The sequence below is a fragment of the Bos javanicus genome, chromosome 25, assembly GCF_032452875.1.
Source record: "Bos javanicus breed banteng chromosome 25, ARS-OSU_banteng_1.0, whole genome shotgun sequence".
In the NCBI taxonomy this organism is placed as follows: Eukaryota; Metazoa; Chordata; class Mammalia; order Artiodactyla; family Bovidae; genus Bos; species Bos javanicus.
In genome coordinates this window covers 37,231,204-37,257,983 of record NC_083892.1, presented here as the reverse complement: position 1 = coordinate 37,257,983, position 26,780 = coordinate 37,231,204, and the positions used below count along the sequence as shown (strand labels likewise).

Sequence of the window (26,780 nt, the reverse complement as noted above, 5' to 3'; positions counted from 1 at the left end):
ACTGCACAGCCAGCAGGCTGGAAGGGGAAGGCGCCCGTCTGTCTGACAGCCCTCCCTGTGCAGCAGGGTCTCCACATCTGGGGTCAGGACGTAGCTGAAACCAGCCACTGAGTTACCTCGGTCCTCTTGGAGCGGGCGTGGAGCCTGGTGGTCGCAGAGATGCATGGACAGTGTTCGGGAGGAGGGAACGTTTGCTTCTCAGCCTCGCTGCTTGGAGTCTGGAGTCAGCGTCCTGGTAAGAAGGGCCCAGGTTCAAGGCCAGGCTTGCCCGTGCCGTGCCCCAGGCACTGACCCTTGTTCCTGGGAAAGCCAGCCTCTCCCCATTAGAGACCCAGCCCATCCCGTGCCCATCAGTTCGTCCCAGAGTCGGCAGCCCTGAGCCAGCACCTCTGTGACCAGAAGCCTCTTGCTCTCTCTCCTGAAAGAATGTGGCTTTGCTGGGACCCGGGTCCCCAGGAGCGAGGAAGGTCAGACAGAGGGCTTGTGTGGGGAGCCACCCCCAGGGTGTGCCCAGTTTTCCTAACACGGTTTCCAGGTAAGCACGATCGGTAAGATTTTCTTAAGCTCTAAACTACATGTGACAGAATTTGCCATTTCCACCGTCTCTGTGCGTGCAGTTCAGTGGCCTTGAGTACCTTCCCATCATTACGCAGCCCTTGCTGCTGTCACCTGCAGAACTTTTTCTTCATCCCGAGGAGAAACTGTTCCCATCAACCCCGAGTCCCATGCTTCTCCCCCGGCCTGGGGCAAATGCTCTTCTATTTCATCTCTCTGCTTTTGACTCCTCCAGGAATCTTGTGAGTAGAAGCATGTGCTGTTTGTTCTTTTGTGACCAACTTGGCTCACTTAGCACAGCAGTGCAGCCCGTGACGGAACGGCCTTCCTTTCCAAGGCTGGATAAGGATGTACGCTGCATGTGTGTACGTGTGTACGTGTGAACGGCCTTCCTTCCCAAGGCTGGATAAGGGTGTACGCTGCATGTGTGTACCACGTCTTTGGACCCTTGGCTTGCTTTCGTCTTTCCGCTATTGTAAAAAATGCTGGAATGAACATGGATGTTTTGAGGGGAGTCAGAGTACCCATTCAACTTCCAACTTCCAATTCCTTGGGGAATGTATACAAAGCTGAAATTTCGGGATTATATGGCAGTTCTGTTTTTAAGTTTTTGAAGAACCTCCATATAGTTTTCCAGTAACTGCACCATTTTACATCCCCACCAACAGTGCACAAGGGTTCCACTTTCTCCACATCCCTGTCAATACTTATTTTCTGGTAAGAAAAAAATATGTATTTTCAAACTGTGGGATCTGAGTTCCCTGACCACGGATCCGACCGGCACCCGCTCCAATGGAAGCATGGATCTGAACCACTGGACCGCCAGGCCAGTCCCCCAAACATTTATTTTTTGATAGGAACCATCCTAAGGGGTGTGTAAAGTGCCATTCGTCCTCATTGTGGGTTTGGCTTGCGTTTCTCTCGTTGGTGAGGTTGAGCATATTTTCATGAGCTTGCTGACCATTTGAATTGTATTTGAAGAAATGTAAATTCAAAACCATTGCTCATTGTTTCTGTAAGTTGTAGGAGTTCTTTATACGTTCTGGATCTTAAACCCTTATCAGATACGTGACTTCAGTATTTTCTGCACATCTTCAGGCTGCCTTTTCATTCTGTTGATAGTGTCCTTTCTTGCACAGGTTTCAAATTTTGATTTAGTTCAATTGATCTAGTTTTTCTTTTGTTGCCTGTGCTTTTTGGTTTCCTATCTAAGGAATCATTGCCAAATCCAGTGTCAGCTATCAGACTTGCTACTGAATTTTCTACTTCATGTATTTTTCAGCTCTAGAATTTTTATTTGGTTCTTTTTTCCTTTCATGTTAATCATTTCTCTCTTTTCAAAGTTACTATTTTTTATTTACTTGAAGTATAGCTAATGTACAGTGTAAGTTAGAGGTGTATGGTAATGATTCACAATCTTAAAGGTTATATTCCGTTTATAGTCATTACAAGATACTGGCTATATATTCCCTGTGTGTGCACTACGTCCTTGTAGCTTATTTTATATCTAGTTTTTATTTGGGGCTGTGCTGTTGCCAAGAGCGGGGGCTGCTCTCTAGCTGCGGTGCACTAGCTCCTCACTGCAGTGGTTCCTCTGCGGAGGACGGGCACGTGGGCTCTCAGGCACAGGCTCCGTGGTTGCGGCGCACAGCTGTTGCTCCTTCACGACGTGTGGAATCTTCCTGAGTCAGGGCCCACGTTTGCTGCACTGGCAGGTGGATTCTTTGCCCCTGAGCCACCAGGGAAGCCACAATACCTAGTATTTTGTCCTCTTAATCCCCAGCTCCTACGTGCACCTCCCCTGCCGTCCCCTCCACTGGTTTCCCTATGAATCTGTTCCCCTTTTGTTACATTCACTAGTTTAAGATTCCACATGTGAGTGATACCAGAGTATTTGTATTTCTTGAACTTGTTTCACTTAGAATAATACCCTCCAAGGCCATCTATGTTGTTGCGAACTTCAGAATACTTTCTATGGCCCAGTATTCCACTCTGTGTGTACACGTACGTATATACGCATGCACACGTACATACATATACACCACATCTCCTTTATCGATTCATCTGTTGGACGCTTTGGTTGCTTCCATGTCTTGGCTATTGTGAATTATGCTGCTGTGAACACTGGTGGGGGTGTCTTTTTGAACTAGTGTTTCTGCTTTCTTTCAGATATAAACCCAGGAGTGGAATTGCTGGCTCATATGGTAGCTCGATTTTCAGTCTGTTGAGAAACCTCCATACTGTTTTCCAAACTTGGTGCCATCAGCTCCTCCTGTCGTTAGAGTGGTGAGTTTGCCCCTTTCTTTAGAAGGCCCTTGCCACTGGCTTCCTGTCTTGTTTAAAAAAAAAAAAAAAGCTGGAATCTCTTTTGCACACCAAATAACAGACGCCAAAAACGTAAAGTCGTGAGTTTATTGCATATGTAACAAAATGAACCTGACCGCCGGGGTCCAGCCTGCTGTTCAACCACTGTTTTGTGTTTCCAGCTGGTTCTATAACCACATTAAATAGAACTAGTATTCTTTAAATACTTTTGATTTTGACATAAAACATTAGTGTACAACTTTCACAAAATAAATCAGCAATAAAAACCGTGGGAAGGATAACAAGGATAGCAGCAGTACTTAAAATAAATAAAAATACATTATAAAGTGGTTGAGAGACAAAAATAAACCAACTTTAAAAATCCATACTATGTGTTGGGAAGGCTGCCGTGCAGCAACACCTGGCTGCAGCCGGGGCGTCTTCTCGGATAGCTCGGCCTGGACGACCGCCCGACCTGGACTCGGACCCTGGGCTGGGCGAGCCCCGGGCCTCATCCCAGGCGCTTCTCCCGGGAGGAGTCGGTGGACGGCTGGCAGCCGCCCCGCAGCCCCTCCGGTCTTCCTAAAGCACTGAGGAGCGGTGGTTGGCTACATCCCTGAGGGTCGGCTGATGGCCGCTGGTGAGGCAAGCCTGGAGGTCGGGCCCTGAAGCTTCCGGGCAGAGGCGGGGGGACGGGGTTCGTCTGCGGCTCCCGGGAAGGGCAGGGGGCGGGGGGCTCACCCGGGACCACCCAGGGCTAGACACGATTCTTTGGTGGGGGTGGAGGGTCGAAAGGCCCACTCCCCGTGGACACTGAGGTTCGAGGGGCAGTGCCACCGACAGGCCTGCTTGGCAAAAGTGACCTGGAGCTCTGGAAGGTTCTGCTAGGCTCCCCGACACCAGCTGTGGGGGCCAAGGCGTCCACATGCCAGCAGGGAAACACAGAGCCGGGCCCTGGGGGGAGGTGAAGCTGTCACCAGCAGCCCGCAGAGGAGCCCCGAGGAGACCCTCTGCTCTTGCTGAGGTGACATCTGACACAGGAAGCAGCCCATCCCCCGTCAGCAGGAAGGTCACTGGAAAGGAGGCAAACGCCTCATTCCTGCTTCGAGGTCTTTTCAGCCACGAGACCCTCATTTCCTCCCTAATTACGGCAGGTTCTGGCCGACACCCAGGAAAACCAGGTGTCTTCCCCCCTCGGTCCCCTCCTCTAGGTTTAGGTATGGGTCGCAGGGCGGGTGTGTGTGTCTGTACCCTCATGCCGCCAGAGGACACCCCCGAGGAGCCAGCTCCCAGCACACCCAGAAAGTGTGATGGTAACCCGGGCACGGCTCAGCCCCAAGCCTGGCCTTCACATTCTGAGGGGGCGCTTTTCCTTTTACAGCCAACGGCATCCTTCCTATTCTAGAACCCCAGCGAGTCGCCCGGCAGCACAGCTTTCTCTCCTGGAACCCCCAGCTGCAGTCTGCCCCCCAACCCTAGGCCACTGACTGCTTCCAGGTCAAGAGAAGAACCACAGCAAGATGCAGAGGGTCAACGCTGTCCATGGGCGTCGGGAATGAAAAAGGACAGACAGGTCAGAAAGCGCCTTCCAGACCCACAGCCGGCTGGATCCCAGCACGGACCTCGGGAGCGTCCACAACAGAAGTTCAACAGGGACTCGTCCTGCTAATGAGTTACCCTGCACTCGGCCCCCAAACAAAAACAACGGAAGTCCACACGGAGAGTGTGCCGCCACTGCTGTTTTCCCACTGAAGTTTAGCTATCTAAAATCGAACCACTCTAAAAATTATTTGAACTTTTGTGCAAATTGGGAAACGGTGTTAGAAATTTAGGGTCAAGGCTTTCTCTGGCCTTGCTCATCGCCTGGGCGGGTGAGCCGCACCGCGGTGTTTGGTTAGCGTTGCCATCAGATGGGGACATGGGCCAGCGGGTCCAGGGGCCCCTCTGCCTTCGGGTTCCATCCACGACCCACTTTTTGTAAAAAGGTGACTTGGGGTGAACGTCGATCATGAGGATTAGACATTCTCGCTCTCCTTTTCAAGCTAGTTCGCACCAAGCCAGCAGCTATGAAGTCAGAGTTCTGTCCTGTTAGTTTAGTTCTTAAGCACTTTCCACAAAATGGTTCGTTAGTATCCAGGTGTGGGGTGGGGCGGGGCTGGTTTTGGTCTGTTTTATAAGCTCTGCTATGTGGTGGTTTCGCTGGAAAAATATTTTGAATTGGATAGACAATGTGGCTAAAGGGACTCTGAAAAGGAAAGATTATTTTTCTCTCTGTAGAACAAAGTTTTCAGCTAGGAAACCCTGAAAAGAAACACCCAGGCCCCCAGCGCAAGCCGCCCCGACTCGTGTCCCCTTCCAAATCAGAAGCATCTTCTTGACGCCAGCTTCCTGCAGTGGCGGAACTCCAGTAAGCATCTCCTTTACTGTTACTGTCAGAACTTAACCTGCTACCCAGAGCAGGCCGCTGGGACATGGGGTGTGGAATCCGAGCTGCTGAACTCGAAAAGGGGCCTTAGGTCGGCTTTGAGACAGAGCAGCGGGTCCAGCTGTGGGGTGTGCCCCGGACAGCCCCTCACGGCTCCCTCCCTGGGAGTCGAGACTCCCATGGAGCCCATGGGTGCTGAGCTGCCACCGCAAGTGCCACGGCTGTAGCAGAGGGTCCCGTGTGACCGAAGCCGTGCTGACCTGGCTGCGTTTATTGGATGAGGGGGATAGGGGGGGCCTGCCAGGAGGGGGAGAATGTGGGAGGAGCCACCAGCCGCAGTCTGCCCGCCCCTCGCTCCCCCAGCAAAGAGCAGGGGAGACCAGCCTTTCCCTCGGGTTCCTAGGATTCCAGGGCCTCAGCTGGTTCGCGGAGGCATCCAGAGCTGCCGCTCGGGGTCTGGTGGCCATGAGCTCATGTCTGCTCCTCAGGGTGCACTTCACTCCACGGCAAAGCCACAGGTCTCCTCCACCGCAGTCAGCAGCTTCTCATAGAGCTTCTCGTACGACTCGTAGGGCGGGATGTCGATCCGGTTAAAGCTGGAAAGGGACAGAGGTGAGACACACCGCAGAGCCGGCCTGGCGGAGGGCCTGCTCCCGGGAGAGGGCAGTGGGTGAACGCTTGTGTGTACACCTGGGGCTTCTTGGGCAAAGATTTTTAAACCAATGAAACCAGGTGAGTACATCCTGGGCAGACTAGGACAAAGCTGTCACCTTGTTGGGTTTCTTGTTTTGGGGAGAAGTTATTTCTCAGACCAGGAACACATTTGCAGAGCACAAAACCCCTCTATCAGTTCACTGCCCACGCGTCAAACCCTCTAGGACTTGATCTAACCACAGCGGGGCAGTCCGCAGTATTTCCAGAAGAAACAGATTCTTCCCCAAAACCAACAAGACGTCAGATCCCCAACGGGGTTAGATGAACGGGCCAGCATTTCCTCAGGGATGTTCATTCCCAAAGCTGTGTCCAAAAGCCCTGTGAAGCTATTACCTCACAAGGAATCCAAAACTACCGAATTCTGACCGAGAGGACAGAGGCCTCGTGAATTGCTGGGGCTGAGCCCTTAAGGACGGTTTCTGAGGTGGAGTCAGGCTACAGCGTGTGGAGTCTTTTCAGGGGTCCTTGACCCCGAGGACATTCTTCACATCCATCAGAGGACCAAGCCTGCTGGGGATGGGAGGAGTGGCCCTGGGGGTCGACCCCGCTGGACAGACCCTGGATCCTCATGTGGGCCAGGGGGCTGTCCTCTGTCTCACAGACGTGGAGACCCGCCCACTTGGATGTCGTGGCCAGCGTGGGATCCCCAGCCCCGGTTCCCAGCCAGGGACCTCCCGCCACGTCACCATGCATCCCGGCAGCGTCTGGAACCGGTTCTGGTCAACTGGAGGGACACTTAAGACGTGGTTCACAAGGGCGAGTGAGTGACTAGATTTTAAACCACAAAGGAACTAACCCCACTACAGGTGCCGTTTAAGTGAGGACTGAGGGAGGAAGCATTTTTCAGTACACAGGCACGTCTTCCACAGTCAGAGCTCCAAGAAGGAAGAGACCAGTAACCCCAAACTTAAACCTGCAGTGCTCCCTCCTGACGGCACCTGTGTGGGCAACAGGTTAACACGCACCCATGGACACACACACACGCAGCAGGAGCCAGGGGAGTAGCTCCAAGAACAGCCACGTCTCAGGACTTAACTGCGCTCCTGAAAGAGCCTCGTGCTGACCCTGACGTGCGGGCTGTCCCGCACACGGACCCCCGGGTGGGGCGCTGGTCCTTACCAGGTGTGGGCCTTGGGCAGGTTGTCCGTGTTGGCGTCAATCAGGTGGATGGTGAAGAGCCGGGGCCCTGCGGCGCCTGTAGAGCCTTACGAGACAACAGTCTAGTTAACATGCTTCAGAGGTGGGGCCCGGGCCCCCTGCCACCACCCGGGGCCCCACGCCCATCCTTCCAGATGGTGTCAGGGTTCACGTAACCCTAGGAGCTCTGTGCAGTCTCGGGATATGCACACAATGGCTACGGAGTGACTAACGTCAGACATTCTAGAAAATTCACGGGTGCAGGAAGAGCAAAGACAGAGCTGTCCTCTCACAGCTGAGAGGACATGAGCCTGCCCCAGGGCAGGTGTCTGAAAGCAGAATCCTTAAGTCACCAGGAATTTGTTTTTAAAAAAAAAACCAGGAATCTCTAGCAAGCAGACCCCCTGTTTGCAGTGGATGGTAACTTCACAAGAAAAGCAGGTTCTGGAGTCAGGAAACCCCCTGTGCAGAGGCGGTGGGAAAAAAGACAGACACGAACACCAGGACCCAAGCCCCAGGACAGGAGGGGACTTCTTCTCAGTCCAGGAGGGCCTCAGGCGAAGGACGAGGCTACAGGGAACGTTCGCGTGAAAACTGCCTGCTCTCACTAAGAACATGTGAAGTCCAGTTACTAAGTTTTAAGGTACTAATATTTTCAACCTTACTTCTGCCAGGGTTATCAAGTGACAAAACATCCAGATTTAGCATCAGCACGCAGAAGGGGCCCTTCCTGGGTGGAGGCGCCGACCACGAGCCCCGCAGCCCCTCCTGAGCTCAGCCGCATTACTGTGCATGGCCGCCCCCGGCCCCCTTCCCAGGGACTCAGTCCGAGCCGAAAGGGACGCCTGGGAGGATGGCTCCTCACTGGACAAGGCAGCCGACCAGGCGGGCCCATGGACGAGGGGACTGAGGGCCCGACCTGCACAGCGTGCTGTGCGCTCAGGAGACTCAGAAGTTAACCCGAGCGCTTTACAGCTGCTTTCCTCCCCCCAAAGCCATCTGTTCTGTTGGGTGAGGGGAACCCACCCCCTACCCCAGCCCCCTGGCCTCGCAGGCGGGGTCATTCCTGGTCTAGCCTCACGGGGACACCAGGCCAGCCGGCCAGCATCCGCCGCTGTGGGCCCACGGGCTGAGACACCCCGAGCAGGTGGTGTGGAAGACTCGCGTGGCTGACACAGGCTCCCACTGTTTACAGACGTTTCTTTCACCCCGGGAGCAGCAGTGGGGAGAGAAGAGGTCTCTGGACAAGCGACACTGCCGTGCCCGGCGTCCATCATGAAAGACCCGATGCCAGGAGACGTCCCAGGCCCCCACCCGGCCTGGCCCGGCCGCCACTGCAGTCACCTTGCAGCGCCTTGAAGCCCTGGAGGGGGACCCGCGTGGAGCCCGTCACGAACTGCAGCAGCCGGGCCCGCCGCTCCTCATCGAAGGTCTCTACCGCCTGCCAGAACCACCGGACCACGTTGCTGTCGGCCCCACAGTGCTTCAGCCGCGTGTTGGACTTCCAGTCGTCCAGGTCGATCTTGTCTAGGCCGCCAATGATCAGCTGCGGGGCATGAAGGTGGGTCACTTCCCGGACACACAACACGACGGGCCGCCCCAGGCTCCCGGGTCGTGGAGAGACCGACCAACCACGCCCCAGTCAACCGGGCGATGTTCAGACAAGGGGATACCCAACACACACACAGCCGGCCCAAGGCCCCCGTCTGTGTCTGCACTTCCAGGCTGGCTGCCACCCCCAGGGTGCGGGGGCGGCCGCTGACGTGACGTTTCCCTACAGCTGAGCGCATGTGTGTGTGTGCCCTGAGGAGCCAGAAAGGCTGCACAGGGTCACCTGCCCAGCGGGGCCGCCTCCCAGGACCTCGCGGGGACACCTGGGGACGTGTGGGGTGTAAAGTGTGACTCCCCCCCAGGGGATCACGTGCACTCCGGCATACCAGGGCAGAAGGTTGGGGACACTTTGAAAGGCCCAAGCTACTTGGTGCCAGAGGTGGACAAGACGTGAGTGAATCACTGCGTCCCATGAAGATGGACAAGAAAGGACAGTAACACCCCGTCCTGGGCCTGATAACAGCTGGAATCAAAATCGAGCAGCTGGCTAGGATGGGAGCAGCTGGTTACAGTCACATGCTCAGTAACCATAAGGTGACCCCTCAGGAGGAGGCACTGGGTAAGCTCTACACTGGAGGTCTCTAAGTCAGGGGAAGCCGCGGAACACCCTAACTGATGTCCCACGGATGAGCTGGACTCCCTGCCACCACATAGACACCAAGCCTCGTCAGCCCTGCTCGGGGCTCCCCGACACCCCTGTCCCCCCACCCTGTCCCTGCTCCTGCAGCCACAGCGACCCCCACGCCTGTGGGGACCATGCAGCCTCGCCCGCAGCCTGGCCAGGAGGCAGGGACCGCCCCGCACACAACAGCCCCTCGCACCCCAGCCCCGCACAGCCCACCTCCAGCTCCTTCTGGTCAAAAGGCTTCAATAAGTGTTGAGGGATGAGCTCGTTAAATCCCTTCTGAAGAGCCAGGAACTGGGCCTCGATTCCCCTCATGAACCTCCAATTTACATACAACCTGAGAAGGCAAGTCACACGTTGGAAGCAGCAGCACAGTTCTTTCCTCCGTTAGTCGGGGCTGACATCAGCTAAGCCCTGCCCGCCCGGCCCGCCGACAGGGAGGAACGCCCCCTGCTGGTTGGTGACCAGCCTAAGACTCAAGAGGAAAGGAAGTCAGCCCCTCCCTTAGATGTGCTGATTCTCTGCTTGAAATCGGTCAGATCTGACCTGACCTGTTAGGGATGCCACAGTTGAAAAAAAAAAATGTTTGAAAATAAAATAAAGGACCCTGAGAACGACACCCCCACATGTGTCTGAATACCCCATGGAGTTGCTAGTCAGCTATTTGCCTTCAGAGCGGGGAGGACAGACCGGAGGGAAGATGCCCTTAGACTGAGCTCAGGAAGCTTCCAGGCTCCTCCCCCTCGCTCTCCTGTGGTCATCACCGTCACCCAGAACCGAGTGCTCCCTTGCCAGTCCCCGCCCTGGTCTCGGGGTCATGAATCCCCCTTAACAGGTCAGCCCTCCACTCAGAGCTCCCACTGCTGACACCACTGCTTTCGGGAAGTCTCTACTGTGACTCTGGTCCAAGTATGGGAAGGGAGGCTCACGCAGCAGAGGAGCCTCGACCATCTCAACATGCCCGCTGCCTGGCAACCCCCGCCCCGGGTGCCCCAGAACACTGCCTACCGGACATATTCCTTCTTATTCTCCTCTGTGACGGGGACGTTCCTGCCGTTGGGTTTCAGTTCGTGCTGAAGAATCCGCCCGAAAGCATTGTGCTCCACGCAGAACGTGTGATCGAGCACGGGGGTGATGTCATTCTCTCTGCGGGGGAGCACAGGCGGGGGTCAGGCTGGCCTCAAGAGGAGGGTGACGGGAGCGATGCTGCTGGGACCTCCGGAGACATGGCATCCAAGTCTCCGAGCAGACAAGAGGGAAGCGTGACGGGGAAACTGAGTCAAGGGGCAGCCACACCAAGAAGATATCACCGCCCTGCCTCCAGGCAGCCTTTCCAAGGCTTCAGTGCAGAGAAGCCCTTGAAAGTTAGGACTGGCTCCTTTGTCCGCCACATTTCTGGAAACACAGCTGGGGTGGTTCTCCACAGGATGCAGGCCTGACCCCCGCACCCCAGCCTTAGCAGCTAGGACATGTGGGAGGATGTGGACCTCCCATTCCTGTGAAATCAGCCCATTCACGAGGACCCCCGACATCCACGGTGACCATGTAGCTGTGCCTGTTGCTTTTAAGAGTTTTAGGATAATCTTAAAGGTGACTGAATATCAGGACTTTTTTGATATCTTCCTGGTCCCTCTAGGGGCTTCCCTAGTGGCTCAGCTGGTAAAGAATCCGCCTGCAATGCAGGAGACCTGGGTTCGATCCCTGGATTGGGAAGATCCCCTGGAGAAGGGAAAGGCTACCCCATCCAGTATTCTGGCCTGGAGAATTCCATGGACTATACAGCCCATGGGGTCGCAAAGAGTCAGACACGACTGAGCGACTTTCACTTCACTTGGTCCCTCTAGAGACCAGGAGACACCTCAGAGTGTTAAAAAAAAAAAACCACCAGACCTGGGGATTAACAGCCACAATCGTAACCTAATATTCAAGGAGACAACAAAGGAAACTAGTCCATGAAGAGAAGCTGGTCAAACAGTATATGAGATAGTAAGTCAATTAAATATTTTCGTCAGATCAGTTTTTATGATTCTGGTGGTTGGTTTCTCCAGTTTCACACCCATGGATCTGGTACACCCTAAGACAGGTGACAGGTGAATTTTCAGTTCCCTGAGTGGGTACTTACAGAATCCACACTAGGCTCTTATGGAGTTCAGGGTCCACCGATTCCAAATCAGAAAGCTGGATGGGCTTCCCCAGTAGCTGCTTGTAGAAAGGCACCGTGAAACCCCCATTGATGTAGTGTCCGTGGAACACAGCCAGACCCATGATCCGACCCACGAAATGGAAGTAAGACAAGTGGTCCTGCAGGGGGCAGCAGAGAACACCAAGTGTTAGGAAGCTGAGCGGCAGGGCGGACAGGTGTGTGTTTCTCCAGGTTCTCAGGAGACTCGTCCCACAGGAGGAAGCTGAATCAGTGACTCACAGGCTGCGCTCAGGACCCACCCGATCAAAGGTCACATAAGAGCACGACTCTGGAGGTCATCTGCATGACACTTCATGCGCCCTTGGTTCAAATACCTTCTCAAAACTGCTACTGAATTTGTGGGGCCCAGTGCAAAATGAAAATGCAGAACCCCTTATTCAGAAATGGAGAATTTCAACATGATGAAGGCAGAGCGTCAACCGTGAGCCGCCCCTTCTCAGCACAGGGCCTGGTGCTGGCACAGGCCAACTGGCACACCAGGAGGCCGCCGGCCTCTCCCGGCGCGCCTCGAACAAATAAAGGCGACAGGCAGCCCTTCTTCCTCTGCCATCCCTGCCCCAGCCCACAGGAAAGCAGAAGAGAGGAAAATCCAGAGAAGGGACTGAGCGGGGGACACATCCCCAAACCGGTGCTGTTGTGGTTTGCAACCAGGGAAGCCCCATTTCTACTCTTAGGTTGGAATTACAACCAGAGAGTGCCGACACTGGTGAAAGGCGCACTGGCTGCCCCTCAGAGCCGTGTGCGTGGTGCGGACCATAGGACGCGGCCCGCAGCAGAGCCCTCCGCTCGCCGCGGGCCACCCCTGGGCCACATGCTGCTCCTGTTTCCTCATTGCTATGACGAGCAGCTAAGAGTATTGGCACGCTGGCCAAAAAGGCCAGTTACATAAGGGAATACTCCAGTTCTGGCTGGGAGGAGGATGGACCTCGTACCCCGCTTCTCAGAATGATACTGTCAACAAATACAGCCATTGAGCCAGAGTTCCCTCCAATGGCAGTAAAGTGCTTTGAGTCCACAAGCAGCTCAATTTCACTCTTGTTGTCCTTGAAACAACATACTCAGTGATCCCAGTCACTGAAGGTAAGGGGTGGAAACCATCCATCCTACCAACTGTCACTCTACCTTCCCAGTTTTATTTGCCACAGACTTTGAGTAGGTCTACAATGACTAAACCAAGAATTGAGGTTGAAACTGGAAAGCCACTGAGATTCTCCAACTAGATTTCTGACCTCCTTATTCATTAATACTTACAGGGTTGATTGAAGAATCTGGGTTGATTTGCAACATGTAAATGTTGTCCGTGGAGTACTGGAAGAGTCCATAGTACGGGTTCAACATTTCATGGCACAGTAAATAAAGCCACTCCCTAGAAACCACAGCAACAAGAAGACACGTTAAAACCCCCTCGTTTGAGATCTTCACCACAGGACTGACAGACTGCCCTCGGAAGCCAAACTGGTAAGGCTGCCTGGCTCTGAGAAAAGGTGACCGGGACAGGCTGGGCAAAGAGGGGAGAAGGAAACAGCTGCTTCTAGCGGTTCCAGAAAAGCAAAACTTCAGTGACTCCGAAGTTGAGAACTATCTCTGGTTGTGGGAATCATCACCAGCTCCGAGGCACGGTGTCTGTCAGCCTGCCTGCACCCCAACGAAGGTTTTCTTGCTACTTTGTAGAGATAAAATCTTGTGACGAACGGACTTCCCTGGTGGTCCAATGGCTGAGAATCCGCACTCCCAACGCAGGGGCCCAGGTTCGACCCCTGGTCAGGTAACTGTATCCCACAAGACCAAACTAAGAGTTCACACGCCACGATGGAAGATCAAAGATCCCGCGTGCAGAAACAAAGACCCACACGGCCAAATAAATGTTTTAATTTTTAAAAGCGCCAAGTTAAAACCAAACCAAAAAAGCACTCTAAACAGAAAACGTGACTCAACTGCCGTGGTCAGGTTTGGTAAGCCCAGTATGCAGTCTTATACAAACACTTGCGTAACCTTGTCTTCTTTCTACTCAAAACTTGAAATGGACGAATCTTATTAAGTTCTAAAATTCTTACTCTTTGAAATAGAAAACATAGAATTGAGAAAATATGGAAGGATAAGCACAAATGCAGATAATCTGTCGGAGAAGCTTGTGAAAAGACCCGCAAAATGATCACACCGACAAAGTGACATATCAAACTCCAACAGGAAGGAACTGTCAGAGATAAGACGCCGGGTCTTAGGAAGCCTCTTTATTAGGAAGGCAGGATTTCCCAACTCTGGTGCTTTGTTCAGCCCCAAGTTTCAGAGTTTGGATTTACAAAGAATTATTTTCATAAACGCCAAGGACCTGCAACTGTCTAGACAGGAAGTGATTAAAATACAAGCAAACATTCCGACTGAGCTGTGGACAAGGTATAGAACATGAGAAAAGTTCTAGAAGTGGTCAAGGAAGAGCTATCCCCAGAGTCAGAAGAGAGAGAAAGGATAAAGGTTCAGAGCCGGAGGCAGGGGAGAGGAGCAGACATACACGCGTGTGTAACACACAGGTCACTGGCATCTCGGCCTTCCACAACAGGTATGGACCGTTCAGACACGGGGAAGACTCGAGAGCTGAAACAACGGGAAATGAGACTGGCAGCAGAAAAGCAGGGCTGCTCAGCTCTTTCCCCTGCAGCACCGTGTTCATCAAGGCTGCTACACGAGACTCACCTCCACCTGGAAGGTTTCACAACCATGGAAAACGGGAGAGGAAGCAAACTCCTTCCAAATCAAACTTCACCCAGCTGTTCACATGCTCGCCTAGGGACCAAAACCCCAGCTACGCACAGAACAATGTAAAGTGAAACCATTCAAAGATACTGACTCTTGAGACATCCTGAGACTAGAAAGAAAAAGGCAGAGGAGAGAGAATGGAAGTAGTTTGATATGAATTTCGGACAAACATGAATGAGGAAACAGAAGAGTCTCCCTGAAGAGAGGGACAGAAAGCCTAAAGCCCTTGTCTTGTTGGGAATGGGATTTATGTTTTCAGAGCAAACGTAAGTTACATTTGCCAGAAGAAAGATGCTTTCTAGAATCAATATGGAGAAGATCGAAGAAGAAACCTGGGACAATCTGGAAAGAAAAAGCACTTCTCGGGGAGAGGCAGTTGCAGTGTGACCACGTGGTCAGGAAGGCCTGGGCTCAACCTGTATCCCAGACGGAGGGGCAGGAGGGGAGAGAGGCGGACGCGATGGGAAGCGGCTGGAGGAACGATTCTGTTCCCGGCCCCATTTACTTACTTACTTTTGGCGGCTGGAAAAGATCCCAACTTCACCCAGAGACGTAGTGAGACCCCCATATCACTTCTCAGAACCTAATTTTGCTGGTGCTGACTGCTGCAGGGCTGCCAATCTGCTTGTGTATTCTAAACTGTGAGGGTGGGAGGCTCTCCTGTCCTATGACCCCCAAGATGGGACCACTGTCACACACGACTGCACATTAACGAGGCCCCTTGCAGCACCTACCACAGCTGAGGTTTGCAGTCGCTGGTGATTCTCTGACTCGTAACCCTGTCAGAGAGGGGACTCCTTCACAGGGGATGGGATGCTTCAGAACTGGGGTTCTGCCAGTGAATGACAGCAAGCCGAAAGAGGAGCACGGAAGTGAGGAGGGGGTGGGAGGAACGAGCAGGATGGTGGATGCGGGCAAGGAGGCCGTGCAGACGGGAGTGGGGAGAAAAACAGGGAACAGTACAGCGTCTGCGGATGGAGGGTGTTCCTGGATGGGGACAAAGAGCACAAAAGGGACTAACACCAGACTGTCATCAGACAGTGGCCCTGGGTGCATGGAGACAGTACAGCAAATTCAAAGTTCTGATTGAAAACGGTTTTCTTTCTAGAAGTCTATAAGAAGCCAAGCTATCAAAGTGAAGATTATAAGACATTTTCAGACCTAAGATCTTGGAAAATTAACCCCACACACGCCCTTTCTAAGAAGGCTACTTGAGGATATACTCCAGTAACACGAGGGAGTAAGCCAAGGAATAAGTAGCCATGGGACCCACACAACAATGGCTGCAACCCAAGAAAGCAGTGATGTCCCACGAAGACAGCGGTGCAGAAGGTCTACAGAAACCGCGTCAGGGGACAGGGCCTCCACAAGAGAGGATGGGAGGGGAAATTGGCCAAAGGTGATATTTAATGGAGCAACAAAGACAAGACCTGGTTTAAAAGAAGAAGAAGAAGAAATTCTTAGAAAAATTAAAATTTGTTCAAAAGGATAAAATAAATGATAGAATACCACTTAATCCCTCTGAATGGTACTTACACTGTCATAATAACATAAAACAGTGTGCTGACTTTCAACTCACAAATAATACATGAGCACAGGAGACTGGCTTAATTTTGGTTACAGAACAAAATGTAAATCTTTGGCCTTGACACTATTAAAGTTATACTACAGATAATGGAATGTAAGAGGTAAGAAGTGGAAGGAAGGGAAAGTCAGGAGCATTAATATCCTTCTCTTATGAAAAAGGCCAAGAGACAGTGTCTCTAGTGGACAACAAAAAAATAAAGGTGGAAACACATCACATACAGTTACAAAGAATGAGAGAAGAACTAGGAATACTGATATTATGGAACTGGGAGAATGACATTTCATCCTCACCACAACCATGACCTAGTCTGTGTGCCTACCAACGTACATCACAGGATCAGTAGCTGATAAACGAACTCGCTCAAGTTCATGGTCTAGGTGACTGGTTCTATTAAAAGAAACAGTTAAAAGAGCCAAAGAACTGTTGTCTCAAAGGTGAACAGAAGGAAGATAGGACACATAACGTAATCATGAAAAACTATTACCTTTAAAATCATCTGCATGAGTTATTTTGACCCAAACCTCGCTTTAACCCCTCGACACAAAGGCAATGCACATGCCTTCCTCCCAGCCCTGAAGGTCCTCTTAGGACAAAAGCCAGGCTGTCCCCACATTAACTTCCGGTTCAGAAGTTCCTGAACTGGAAGTTCAGGGAGTGTACTGTCTTCCCAGGCCAGATGGAGAAGGGAGTAAGGTTAAAAGTTTAATTCAAACTTTGTAAGAAGTGAAGCGATGTTTGGGTCAAGAGCTGGGTCTCGATGGGTCATGGCGAGATGCTAGCAAGCACACGCTTTTAGGAATTCTTTTCCTAAGAATGCTCTGATGGCAAGACCTGAGTTCTGACTGCCCCAAGATCAGCACCAGGAAGGGGCAGAGGGCCGCTCAGCAAACATATGCTCACAGGTGCGCCAACATCCATGCAGAAGCGGGGACACACGAGCCTCTCACCTCGCCACCCCTCCATAGTCCAAGCCTTCTTCTCCTCGGAATTTCACCATGAGTCGCTTTTTCAAGTCTTTCGGTCGCATCTTCATTATCTGGCGATAAGACTCCTGCACATCAAAATTACAGTTTCAGAGAGAAGAACTTGTCTTATTTTTAAAGTTATAACATGATGAAAGGTTATTTATAATGGAGCCTGACTATAAATAAGATCCGAGGTTATTTTTAAGAACTGCAATCTGAGTCCTGTCTGGTTCCTGTTCAGGATGGTACTTTGGGCTCTGGCTCACTGCTCCTCCTTCACCTTTCTCCACCATCACTCCCTCAGAAACAACAAAGCTCACGGCAGCTGACACTGTACCCAAGGATACACACATGTACCCTCAGCACAATCACGACTTAAGGATTAAACGTCCTCTCTAGGGTTGATTTTCTCCACACAAATGAATTCCAGTGTGTCCTATAAGTTTATATGCTTTAGCCAAATGAAGACCTCATAAGAGAGTAAAATAATAAGAGCGAAATAGTAAAAGAATCCTGAGCCTGGTTTTACATCTGAAGTCAAAAATCACATTTTCCCACTGAATCAAAAAGCCAAGGAGGCTTTCAGTGGAACATAAAGCAGCTCATCAGACACAGGAAACATGTGGTCAGCCTAACAGGGCCTCAGAGTCAGCCTCTGGAGTGGAACCAGCTCAGTGTCTGTGGGTATTTTCAGTGAAAAGGCACTTAAGAACGTTTTCTTGCTTTAAATTTAACGGGATTCAAAAGCGACCATCCCCAAGAGGCGAGAGGATGTTGAAAAGATCTGGCAGCAGCATGTCCACAATTCAGCTTCCCCGTTCTGACAGCCGTTTAAGACGCTCAGTGGGCAAAACCGGGCATTTGAGCGGCTCCAGTTGTGCGGCCCCGGGCACTTTGGGGAAGGCGCTGAGCGGCCCCCCGGCTGCTGTGGGCTGGGAGAGCCTGCGCCTCAGCAAGGCTTCCACAGAGACCCATACATGGCTGAGACTCTACCAACGATGGTGGTCCCAAGAAAAGGGCCCTGCCTGCCAGAGGTCCCCTATTTGGGGAGCCCGATGCCGCAGGGCAGCTGGACAGAGGGCAGCACGCCACCCAGAGCCAGTAGGGAGAGGGAGGCCACTGGCTCCTCCAGGGAGACAGTGCCATACAGGGAGGTGGTGGGCCAGGCCCCGCACGGGGATGCTTGGTTCTGAGGATGCCATGCCAACGGCAGGAAATACCATCCGTACAACGCAGGTGCAGGATTTACAGTACCACTTTGTACTGGTTCTGTACAGATCGCTAGATCTTCACTCTGAAGTCATCGATTTTTAAACCTAGACCACAGGAGGAAATACTGATCCCTCTCTTGCCTGGGGCTTCAGCCCTGATAAACCCCTACATTTCACCCCCAACACACCAGAAAGGAAGCAGAACTCACTGTCCACTGAGGGGGGAAAGAGTTCACCAGACGGCCAGCTGCCCCGAACCCCATACCTCAAATATCTCCTCTCTGGACACCTCGATGCGGCAGTGGCCAGCCTGGGGCTGCTGCAAGGAGAGCTCGTGTCTGAGGACCTTCAGTTTCTGGACCAGATCTCTCTCGTACCTCTGGGCGGGCAGCTCCTCGTCCTCCACAGAGCCCTCGCTGGGTGGCGGTGGTGGCTGGCTGGGCTCCTTCAGTTGGCACTGGTGACTTGAGGAGAACAGAAGCGCTGAGGTCACCCCAAGGGCCAGCCAGCCAGTGTCCCCCCAACACATACCAAGGGACCAAGAAGAGAGGTCAGGACACCCACTTCCGGTCAAGAGTGCTTCCCCGGTGACACAACTCTGTACGCAGATTCGTGAAAACCAGGGTGGCCACCCTCAGAACAGCCTTTTCATCAGATGTTACCGGAAACCCCAAATGAACTTCCTGGCCAACCCAACAGGTGTCCAGGATATAACAGAGGAGACCCCCATCTCCGCCTCTCATACATCATCACTGCCATGATAAACACAGAAACTTCTAGCACTCATCGGCAACTAGTGCCGACGCGCGCTCAGCGGGGCCTCGGGGCCGAGAATCACACAGAGGTGACCGGAACGCTGAAAGCAGACGGCAGTGGAGGCGGTGACGCGCACAAGGCAAACAAGGGAATGTGGCGGGCGCCGCTCCTCCTCCTCTCACCTGGGGGCCTCCATCTCCTCACTGGAGGCGCAAGTCCAGGGACAGAGGAGGCCCAGGACCAGCTACCTGCTCTGCTCCAGTTTTGCTGACTTATGTCAGCTCTCAGTGACAAGCACCCCCGGGCTCTCATGTCTGAGGACACACGTCCCTTATCCTGGGACGTGGAGTGTGGGATCCAAGGTCATCCCCAGACCCAAGTCCCCCGGGAATGATGGTCTGGGAAGCCAAATGGCGCTCTGGACCAGCCCTTCCCTGCAGTGGTGAGCAGACCCCAAGGAAAACCTCACTCTGCTGCTTCCCACTCTGAGACCACCCGTCTTATCAGATATGCGTGTGGAAGCTCCGAGAATGAAGCTGCGCCAGTTCAGGGGTTTGATTTAAGCTGCAACTCAGTTACAGGCTGGCTGTGACACAGGCCTTCAGGACTGCACCCAGCTGGCTTGAGAGTTTAAAACACATGACTGTCCACTCAGTAATTATCATAGTTTGCTCACGCTTATTCTCTGCTAACCAACAATGCAGTCGACAGATGAAGGGAAATATCGGTAGAAAACATGGCACTGTAACGGTAAAGAGGCCAGCAAAGAGCCGGTAAGAGTCTTACGTCATGATGTGGTGTAACCGTGGGTCTGTAAACTGGGTTGTTCGGTTATTATGATCTACAAAATATATCCTCCCGGAAACCGTGCTGCGGACTTCCCAACCGGGCGGCAGTGGTCCAAGTTCATCGCAGTTCACGCTGTTAAGGTCTCTACCAGAAAGGAAGACACACAGCGGTTTGTCCATCTGAGCGTGGAGGCCTGAGACCAAAACTTCAGTGAGAAAAGCAGGGGCGCCCCCTTATCCAGGGCCTACGCAGGCCAACCAAGGTGCTGCTTACACCAAACACCCGCCGAGGCCCGGCCTCTGGTGCAGGCGGCAGCAAAACCCCAGGATAAAACGGCAACGCTCAGAGCCTGCGGTCGTGACAGGGCACAGTCTGCCTGGGAGACCATTCCTCCCACCAAAGAGGACCGAAACATTGCATCCAGGAGATGCAATGCAGAACCTCGATCGAGCTTTTGGCCAGCCCAATAGTGGGGGGGACCTGAATGCTGCCAGAAGGCCTCTCTGGGTTCACAAGTTAACGAGATGCTCAAGGTCAGAAGGGTCTCTCCGTGGGAAAGCTCCCAGAAAACACGTTTTCTCCAGCAGACGAGTATAGGAACATGCACTGGAAATCTTTCCATTCTAGAGAGCTGCGCCAGGATGAGGCCGTCTCAGTTTTGAGTCACTTTTGTTAATAAGCAAGTAGCTCTAAGTCTAACCTCGTGATTAATTATTTCAACCCAATCCACAGTCACCTGGGAGCAAGCATTACTGACCAAGATGCTTTTCTAATGAGCACAAAAGCCTGACCTTCCTTCCCGAGAGTACCAAGGAGATAGTTCATTCATTTGCAGGTAATACTTCCATTCTAATTATAGACACTGAATTGTAAGTTCAACATAGATTTGGAAAATCAAAGGCAAGAAGCTTGTTCTCAGATGAAACAAATTATGAATAAAAAGGAAATGAGCATTACTAAAATGTTATTAAGTAGTAATGCTATTCTGAAACCAAAAAAAATTTTCTAAGAAAAAAAAAAAAAAGAAAGCAGAACAAAGAGAAAAAAGAAACTTAACTCCATTACAGGTAGGGGAGGGGCAGGGATCTCTCTGACCTGGGCTCAGATGTATGGCCTTGTAGAAGGAATTCGTATAGAAAAGCTCCATCTCCCCCAGGAGTGGTCCCCCAGGGACTGAGGCAATAGGGATGGTAAAGTAGAAGAGAGAAAGGGTGACGGAGCCTTTGTGTTTCCTGTTTCACTTTTTATTACGGAGAATTTTAAGCATATAAAAAAAGAGAGACCATAGTGAATAACCAGCTTCAACCATTACCAGCCCATCACCAACCTGCTTCCAGGGCTCCCCATTCACTCCCCCACTCCAATTATTTAAAGCATCAGGTCATATATCAGATCATTTTATTCAGCAATACTTTTAGTTTAAAATGAGAGCAACCACATCTTGAAGATATTTCGAGGAAGTGCATTTGATTTCATCTAAGGGTGAGGGTCTTTTCCAGTTATGGAACCTGATTTCAAGACCCAGGATCGCTCTCTAAACTTTAGTCTAAAGGACCCAATTGTGCCACAGCAGCTGCTGACCAGCTGGGGGAGGGGGGAGCAGAGCTGGGACTACAGCCCCCCACCGCCCCCGTCCCGAGAGTCTGAGTCAGGACCTCAGACAGCCCACCCTCTAAGCCTACATCTCCATACCCTAAGGGCTGTATCACCCACAGCCAGGGGGTCCAGGCACTGCTGGAACGCAGCCTTGCCGGTGAGCCACTCATGAAACCTACCTGGGTATCCTGGGGTCGTGCCACGTGCTGACTCCCGTCTGCGTGTGCAGGAAGTACACCTGGCCCTGTACCGTGGTTCTCTGCTCTGCACGACACAGTGGGGACATGGTCAGTGACACTCGGTCCAAGGGGTCAGGCCTGTGAGCTCGGAGGCCCCGCTTCCTTCCCACAGTCTCTCAAAGGACCGAGAGAGGGTGTGAAGGGCAGGAGTGAACTCGGGCCTGGCTTGCTGGGGTCAGCATGTGGACAGATCTTACTTCTCCTGTTCCCACCTGGAGAGGCGGCCACACCCCTCGACCTGCCACCTTGGGACTCATCCTGCCTCCACCCCTGTCCCCTGCAACAACTCATACTTCCGGTCTCATCTGCCCCATCTATGTGGATCCTCCAACATGGATCTACGTGAGTCCTCCTTCATTTAGGCGCTTCCTCTGTGGTTGTCAAAAGATTCTGTTTTACGTTTCCTGATAGTAGTACATCTTATCACTCCTACCCAAGGCCGTCCTTCCCACGTTCAAATCCCAGGGCGCTGCAAAGAGCCTCATCCAGACCCCCGCCCTGCTCCTCTTGGCTCTCTTTGACATTTGTTTGCCTACATTCTTCACACAATTGCTGTCCTAGAAGCTTGGAGCAAGGGCGGATACATTAAGGAGGAGCAGGATTTGTCAACCATCACACTGACACAACCGCCATGGGGCAGAGCTCTGCAAACATCAGCGGCTCTGGCAGGTACGTGTTACCAGAAAAGGTCTGAAACCGGAGAGGGACACGTGGCCAACCGCACTTGGAATGGCGGGTACGCGCCCTCACCGTAGCCTTCGGGCAGCTCCGGGGACTGGTGGCCGTGAGGTCGGTTCTGTGGCGTCTGGAGCGACCCTCGCACCTCAGGGTTTCGCAGTCGCTGGGCCTGAAGTCTTTGGTCTTGACTCGGGGATTCCACAAACCTGCAGTTGCCCCCGCCAGCAGCGGCCCCGGGGCCATCCGTGTACGGGGCTGGCTCCTCCATGAAGCAGCTGAGGGGCCTTCCAGGCCCGGAGTCTTCATACACGGTTCTGGAAGGGGGAGGATACAGCTCACGTGACAACACCCGCCAAAGACAGGGACGCACCCCAGTTCACGCCACGCTCTCACACCCGTCTATTCTGCTTCTCTTAGACAATACAGAATGTCCCCCGGACTTAGTTTCATCAAATTCGTCCTGTCCTTTTTCACTGGGAAGCCAAACTTGTTCACAAGGAATCAATGGCCTAAGGAAGCCACATGTTAAGTGCCACTGAGGCCAAGGTAGGATTTCAAACTTGGGGATAGCTGAATGGTCGGAAAACACCAACCTTGAACTATAAGAAGTTCAGAAAAGGAGATTTCAATTTTCTTGACTTGGAATCAAACATTCCATTTGCCTTGTCATTTTATAATAGAACTCCTGGTTACATCAAATATTGCAATGACTTTAAAAGTGACTTTTAACATAAATCCTCATCCCCTAAACAACTGGGAAGACAATTTACCTTAAAGGCTATTTTCCCTTTTAAGCAAGTACTTTTGAAAAACGTTTTACGCTGGAAAATTCCCGAGAAACACAAAGGGAGGGACCAGCTTGGTGAACGCCCTGGACTCTTCACCCACCGCCGATAGCATCCCGTGGCCACGCGGCCAGCTCTCCCCCCTCCACTGGATTCTTCAGAAAACAATCCCCACATTTTACCATCTCATCCTTAGATATTTCGGCACATATCTCTGAAAGATGGGCCTTTTACCATTAGCATGATCCCCAAAATGGGTCATCATAATGCCAGTCAGTATTCAAATTTCGCCAGTCCACTATCGCATTAATCAGGATCCAAAAAGATCCACACACGGCATCTAGTAGGTGGGCCTCTTAAATCCTGTTGATTAAATTTATGGGTTCTCTTCCTTCCTTTTTATTCCCTTATTCTCCTTGCAGTGTATTTGCTGGACACTGGCTTAGGTCTGCTATACTCTACAGGGAGCCCCACTTCTGGATGGGATTTGTTATAGTCCCCTGGGGCTGGGCAGCCCATTCCCATCCCTGGAACCTCCAAGATCTATGTTCACGTCAGGTTCTCTTTCCTGATGGTGTCAACAACTATTAATGGCATTAAGAGTTAATTCATTGGGGATCGAAAAATCATGATAGTGACCAACGAGAGCTCTTGATGGTTTGGGGGGTTTGGTTTTTTATAACTTCTTTCTTTCTGTATCGTCATGAACTCCACGGACTGGTTTGATGTGTTGCAGTTATCATTCTTGACCAACGCTCTCAGGCCAGTGGGAACCTCTGTAAACTGGACCCTGAGTCTTTGGGGCATGACCCTACTAGTCTTGACAGCTTCCTTTACAGACAAGGAAACTGGATCGTAGTTGTATCCCCAAGTCCCTCCCTGCACCTCAGATATTCAACGCAGTGAAAAGGTGTGCGGGGTGCTCTCCCGCAGCGCGAGCGCCAGCAGCCTGGGGGTACGCACCCTTCGCTCTCCAGCAGGCCTCTGCAGTCCACCACAGAGCCGCCAGTGCCGATCCTGTCTCGTGTCTGTAAACTGACTGAAAAGAAAAGGACATCTTGCATTAAAATCCAGGGATATTTTATACAACTGCAATATAGTGAGCCACTACAAATGTATAATTTATATACGATGTTATTTTTAAAGTGAGGTGTCTGTCTCTGCACTCACATGACACATGCCTGTGCTTTCAAGTATGAGACATTTCACACAGTGGCTCCACACCACTGCACACCACTCGGACCCCTCCTTGTGAACGTGGAACAGGAGGAGGTGCTGTGTGTGCCACGCTTTCCATAAAAATAACACAATGTTCACTTTTTCCAAGTTATCTTGTTTTTTAAAGATTCTGACTTATGCTGGATGAGGACACAGAGAGTACTGTCTATTTGCACAGTCTAGACGCATCTGTGTATCTACTCTCCATCCCCAATACAACCAACAAAGACACGGATGAAGTTGCTTCCAGGTACTGGTTTTGCCCCGCATGTCTCTCCACAAAGAAGAGAAGACATCACAAACAGGCAGTGAGTGAGAACTCTGTCATCAGGAGAGTTTGCAGGATGGATTCTCACTGTTCATTTATCCTGGGTCAGATCTACATAGCCGACTCACTGGAAAAGACTCTGATGCTGGGAAAGATTGAGGACAAGAGGAGAAGGGGGCAACAGAGGATGAGATGGTTGGATGGCATCACCGACCTAATGGACATGAGTTTGAGCAAACTCTGGAAGATAGTGAAGGACAAGGAAGCCTGGCGTGCTGTAGTCCTTGACATCGCAAAGAGTCTGACACAACTCAGCAACTGAACAACAAGTTCTACACAAGACAAGACCTAAAAGATTTGGGGTCATAAGTCATTCTGTGTGCTACTGAAATACTATGGGGTTTTTTTGGATTCCCTGCAATGCAGGGTCAATATCTGAGTTACTCTGAAATGCTAATAAGAATGGGGTGGGATAACAGGAGGAACTGCTTAACCGACAAATTAACTTCCAGCAGAATATGTCTAGTCAACACTTCGTAACATTAGCATGTTTCATTTCTTCATTTTAAGTCAATCTTCTGTAAAACCATAGGACACGGAAGTCTTCAGAAACCCCACTGCCATCTACATGCGTAATGGCCTTCCCGTGGAGCTGTCTCAGCTCATGCACGCGTGGCCACTGTGTTTACCATCTGCGCTTGGGTAACGGGACAAGTGTGAGGACTCAAATTACATCCAAAATTACAACCCTACATCTCTGTGTACCTCAGTCACTTTAACTCCACCTTGAACGACTAAATGAAGGGAACCGGATAAAGTAACAAAAACCACACAAGATGAAACTTCTTAGTACTGGAGAGATGGCCCCCAAATGTGGCTTGTCCTTCACGTACGTCACCATGGGTCAGTGGCTTTGTGTGTTTTCTCAGTGATGAAGAGCTGGATGTTAAGTTCTGTAAAAGTTATCTCTTTAGAGATGAGAAAGTTCTTACCCACTATTTGGCCACGAACTGCATCAGTATCTGAGGGGTTTAGTTTGCACAGATCCAAACGCTGGTCTGCAAACAAACAATTCAAAACTTAACCTGGGGAATGTTAACTAGGGAGGAGGGCAGGAATTCTGTATTCAAAAATGGTAATAAACAGAATGATGGCTCGTAAGCCTTCCTCGGTGCATTGAGAGGCAGAAAAGCGTCGGGTTCTTACAGCCAGTATCTTTTAATCTGCTGATGGCGTTGGACAGCAGCCGCACACACCCCAGGAAGCCGGCTCCCTGCTTCTTGTGAATCTTCTTGTGGTTCCACACGCTGATGGTTATAGAATCCGTTTTTCCAACATATCTGAAACCAAAGTGCAAATTCATCTTTAGTTGCATTTCTATATTACAATGGCCCATCGAGATTCTATCTGACAGACTTGTTAGTCCAGAAGAATTCTCTGAAAATAATGTTGGCTCTAGATCCACAAGTACAGGCACTCGATGAATATCTGTCACTAACTTCAATGGGTGGCAAAAGGGCTGCAGCTGATTATGTGAGAAGCACATGGAGATAACTACATGCTGATGATAATCTTATAACAGGGATTTACTAGATTTTAATAGTTTCAAAGATAATGGCAGGATTCATAAGCTCCCACCAATTAGGCTTTGTAGAGAATAACCAGTCTGCAACAAAGGACTCCTTACAAACCCTCCATCCACCCAAAGCACACGAAAGAGCAGAGCTCGGACAGGAGACCCCCTTCTTCTCAGGGCAGGTCAGCCATGAGGGGGCTTCCAGGACTTGGACTGACAACCGCTTTCCAGACCACCTCCAGAGCCACAGTGTAATTGAAAATGGGCCTCAGGATCCAGCTACTAAAAACCCCCTCAAACCAGCACGATCTGTGGTGTGGTAGTAAAAGAAAGCAGTACTCACTCAGCGTTACCTGACAAAATTTCCTAGCAAGGACGTGAAAACAGAGGTGAATATGAAATAGTGGTTTTCAAAGGGCAATCCCCACATGGATATAAGAAGTTGTCGGATGGTGTGTGGGCTCATATACATTCACTCATACCAAACTTTATTTGCTCTTGCAAAAAATGTGTGTGTGTTAGTTGCTCAGTTGTGTCCGACTTTTTGTGACCCCATGGACTGTAGTCAGCCATACTCCTCTGCCCATGGAATTCTTCAGGCAAGAATACTGGAGTGGGTAGCCATTCCCTTCTCCAGAGAATGTTCCTGACCCAGGGATCAAACCTGGGTCTCCCGCATTGCAGGCAGTTCTTTACTATCTAAGCAAAATTTTTAAAATCAGCATATATATATGTGTGTGTGTATAAGATATTTGTATAATATGTGGAGAAGGAAACCCACTC

General features: G+C 51.4%; 1 protein-coding gene across 3 annotated transcripts in view; it reads right to left on the bottom strand.

The window, feature by feature from the left end:
* Nucleotides 1–2,953: 2,953 nt before the first annotated feature.
* The window catches only part of SMURF1 (SMAD specific E3 ubiquitin protein ligase 1), a 91,689-nt gene continuing 67,862 nt past the window's right edge, over nt 2,954–26,780 (bottom strand). For 2 of the 3 annotated variants that reach the window (XM_061402168.1, XM_061402165.1), the window contains exons 4-18: nt 25,628–25,761; nt 25,414–25,479; nt 23,899–23,974; nt 22,223–22,464; nt 21,413–21,497; nt 19,635–19,781; nt 18,358–18,556; nt 16,864–16,967; nt 12,826–12,940; nt 11,494–11,672; nt 10,380–10,517; nt 9,588–9,708; nt 8,480–8,681; nt 7,118–7,202; nt 2,954–5,880 (exon numbers count right to left, since the gene is read on the bottom strand). In XM_061402168.1, the coding sequence (XP_061258152.1) occupies nt 5,781–5,880; nt 7,118–7,202; nt 8,480–8,681; nt 9,588–9,708; nt 10,380–10,517; nt 11,494–11,672; nt 12,826–12,940; nt 16,864–16,967; nt 18,358–18,556; nt 19,635–19,781; nt 21,413–21,497; nt 22,223–22,464; nt 23,899–23,974; nt 25,414–25,479; nt 25,628–25,761 (1,993 nt within the window). In that variant the 3' untranslated portion in view covers nt 2,954–5,780. The remainder of the gene's footprint in view (nt 5,881–7,117; nt 7,203–8,479; nt 8,682–9,587; nt 9,709–10,379; nt 10,518–11,493; nt 11,673–12,825; nt 12,941–16,863; nt 16,968–18,357; nt 18,557–19,634; nt 19,782–21,412; nt 21,498–22,222; nt 22,465–23,898; nt 23,975–25,413; nt 25,480–25,627; nt 25,762–26,780) is intronic. The other variant, XM_061402166.1, reaches the window with a different exon arrangement.